Source organism: Phytophthora infestans, genomic scaffold, assembly GCF_000142945.1.
Source record: "Phytophthora infestans T30-4 supercont1.1043 genomic scaffold, whole genome shotgun sequence".
Taxonomy (NCBI): domain Eukaryota; phylum Oomycota; class Peronosporomycetes; order Peronosporales; family Peronosporaceae; genus Phytophthora; species Phytophthora infestans.
In genome coordinates, this window is record NW_003302825.1 from 3,689 (window position 1) to 7,054 (window position 3,366).

Consider the following 3,366-nt stretch of genomic DNA (forward strand, 5'->3'; position numbering starts at 1 on the left):
ATATCTACTAAGTTTTGGTGTTGTGGATATGGTGTTTATATTATGGTATTATCTCTTCTTGTTGTTTTCTTATCCTCGACTGTCGATCCTACTATTATACATGGGATCCGATCCATGTTTACAGTTTCAACGTCGAAATAATGTGGGAGAGCAGATGCCTATATTATTAAGCAATTGTCATTGTACATATTTATTGTCAGTTTAAAAATGATCCGACATGTACAAAGCACTACCTGAGGGCCCTCTCAAGTAGGATAATATTCAAACTGTACACGTAGGTATCGAAAACCCTGCGTGATTGAAGAGTGGGGATGGGACACGATGAAGTTCAAGCGCTCGCTTCGAGCTTCAAAGCATCATTTGACGTTTGTGATCTATCACTTCCTGTTTAGCCGAAAAGCCGAACAATGACCGTTCTTGCATTCATCACCGCCGTAGCAGTCGTCCTTGTATCGATGGCGTCCGTGGAAGGTCACGGCGACATTTCAACACTGGTCCCAAGATTTCGAAATCAAGTACCGGGGCATATAGACAACGGTCGAGCCCATTAAATACTTGTGGAAGCCAAAGAACAACGATTTTTCGCTTGCAGGTAGCGAAGCTACTTTGCCGAAGACGACGGCTCCGCTCTCAAGTACAACGGGTTTCATCTCCAGCAACCTTCACAAGAATGACTGAATAACGACGCACGTTGCTAGGCCTGCTAGTATCCGGTTGATTGTTGAGCTGTGATAATACATGGTCCCCCAACGTTGGTTTGTCTGCCGTTATCGTACGTAATTATTGTGGCTTTAAGAACTGTTTCAGAAGCCCCAAAAAAATTGACTTACTACTACGTTGCCAGCTTTAGCCGAAAAATTAATGTTACGCAATTTAACACCAAAACCCTGCAACCTAGCGTGAAAGACTGTTTGTACCGGTAATGAATACAATAACAGGATTTCAATCTCGTTTCCAAGAGCCACTACAGGGTTCAAACCCTCGCGAGAGGAGAGGAGTATTTTTTCTGTTCGGAGAAATTCCACGGGTGTGGCCTGAGTTTTTACCTAAAACCGCTGGCCTAAATTGGGAAAAGCGTTTTCCCCCAAACCAAATATTTTTCAATTTTCTTTTTTTTCGGCCCTTCCACGAGCTCCACAATTCACTTAAAGAAAATTAGACACGAGGGTTGGATATACGATGTATCTATTCAAGTCCTCGTACGTGTACTTTGGGACTTAATCGTCAATTTTCCTTATCTCCAGCTGTATTGCAAAGTTCAATTCCATTGTAATACTTCGAGGTATGAAGAATTTCATTTGGATTTTACACTTAATTTTAAATACTTCGAAGTAGATGTTAAATAGCGCAGCTTTACTACTATAGAAAATAAGTGGCTCTCTGGATATTTACAGTGTAATGTTGTACAGTATCGAAACAGACGTACACTTACACATTTACATTCGTCTGCATTGTGCACAGACAAAGATAAAATATTGTGTAATAGCATAGTCAAGCTCTATTTAATTTAAAAGATATGAGTGGAGAACTGGGGAGCATGGAAGAGGAAAGCGACAATACTTAAAAAAAAAACATTTCTACAGAGCAATTCGATTAGGCTTTCCGAGCAATTTATAAGGCTTAGATTTTTTTAAAACACTGGATATACCGCCAATATCTTTGGCCTCGATCCGGACGTTCTGCCTTTATTTGGGCAAATGGGCGGTTCAAATTCGAAGCTGATCTGTCGGACTGATACCCGTCCAGCCTGTCATTTCCGTGTCAGCAAGACGGAAGTCTCCATCCATTTCGACGCAATTGCGCACAGCATACAAAAGTCGTTCGCGGCAGATTTCGTCGCTGGAATATCGTGGGAGTTGGAGTGCGAAGAAACACGTATGCGACTTCGGCATCTGCGAGTCCATCCAGCCTCCAGGGGGTCCTGACGATGAGCCGTTCGCGTCTCCATTACCCGAAGACGCAAGCGCTTGGATCTTAAATTTCTGGTGGAACTGTGCTGAGCCCAAAGGCAAACGAGACCGGGCCCACACAAACCGCAGAAAGGCTCGTTTATCCTCCGCTTCGAGACTTTCCAGCACGCGCCAAAATCTCTGAATAAACTCGTCGTTCATCGACAAATCTTCGTCGTACTCGGTATTAATCTGCAATAGCTTCACGTCCACTTCCGCAACGCCACACATGCGTTTCTCAAGCTCATTCCACGTCAGAAGAGCCCAACGCAGACACCGGCATAATGGAGTGCAGTCCCTGCTTTACTATATTCATCACCTCTTGCGTTTCTTGGATCCGTGCTCGAAGCATAGAATCTATATATTCTTGCAGATTATTCAAAGTCACCGCAGTATTGGAGCCATCTTCACAGAGATCAACTGAACGTCCATCGGATAATACAGTCGTAAAGACCAAATCCATCGCTTCTAGTCGTTCTTCTAGCCCTTCCTGCTTTGAATTTGGACGTTTAAACTCGTCTAAAATACCTTTCAACGTCTTCCATAATGAATACGCGACGAAATCGATCTCTTTGAGCGTTGCTAGCGCACTCTCCGGGTTCAAGTCGTCTTCAACCACTAGTTGTTTCCACACTGACATTGCCAGATCGAGACGAACGCACACACGCGTGCGTAGACAAATACCGATCATCTGACCGATAAAGAAAAACATTTCACAATAAAGTTGTCGTTTCTCTTCAGCGCTTTCTCCAGATAAACACGATACCTTCTTATCATGTATTTGACGCTCGATAAGAGCTCCATTAAGTACGAATTTCTCACGGTTGGCTCCGACGCCATTCCGCCAATTCGGACTAGGCAGAAGGAAGGGCAAGACACACGCTGATACGGATACATTGGGGTCTACTTTCAACGACGTACTACTGGGTCCTCCATTCGCAGAATGCTCCGAACTTGTGGACCCATTATCTTCGCTTTCGGGTACGTTAAGCATCTGTAACTCGGCGAAGAATTGCGAAAAGAACTCTCGATATGGACCACCATAGTCATCCACTCCTTCGCCCTCGAACTTGACTTTAAAGCTTCGTAATTGACCGTCATCCATTGGGTGGGAGTAGACCATACGTAGCGTTTTAATAGGTAAGAAATGGAGTTCTTCAAACGACTGGCCAAAGAGGGATGAGAGCAAACTGCTGACTGTTCCTTCGTGACATTTTGCTGCTGCTGCCTTCAGCCGGTTCACGTGTAGCTGCGGTAAATCTTCGGGATAATCGTACTCGTCGTCAGATTTTTTGGGAGAATTAGCGGTTTTTTCCATCAACGGCGTCCAAAGTGTGTTTTTTACACAGACAAAGAGACTGCCGCGACATTGTGACACTAGTCGACACGGTAATGAGTTGGAATCCGGTAAAAAGTA

General features: G+C 44.1%; 1 protein-coding gene across 1 annotated transcript; it reads right to left on the reverse strand.

The window, feature by feature from the left end:
- Positions 1-1,706: 1,706 nt before the first annotated feature.
- Positions 1,707-3,267, reverse strand: PITG_22047 (E3 ubiquitin-protein ligase HERC, putative; the record flags this gene model as incomplete). The annotated part of the gene is made up of 3 exons (XM_002894694.1): positions 1,707-2,192; positions 2,257-2,684; positions 2,736-3,267. 3 exons carry the CDS (start codon positions 3,265-3,267, stop codon positions 1,707-1,709), a joined length of 1,446 nt encoding a protein of 481 aa, XP_002894740.1.
- Positions 3,268-3,366: the final 99 nt, after the last annotated feature.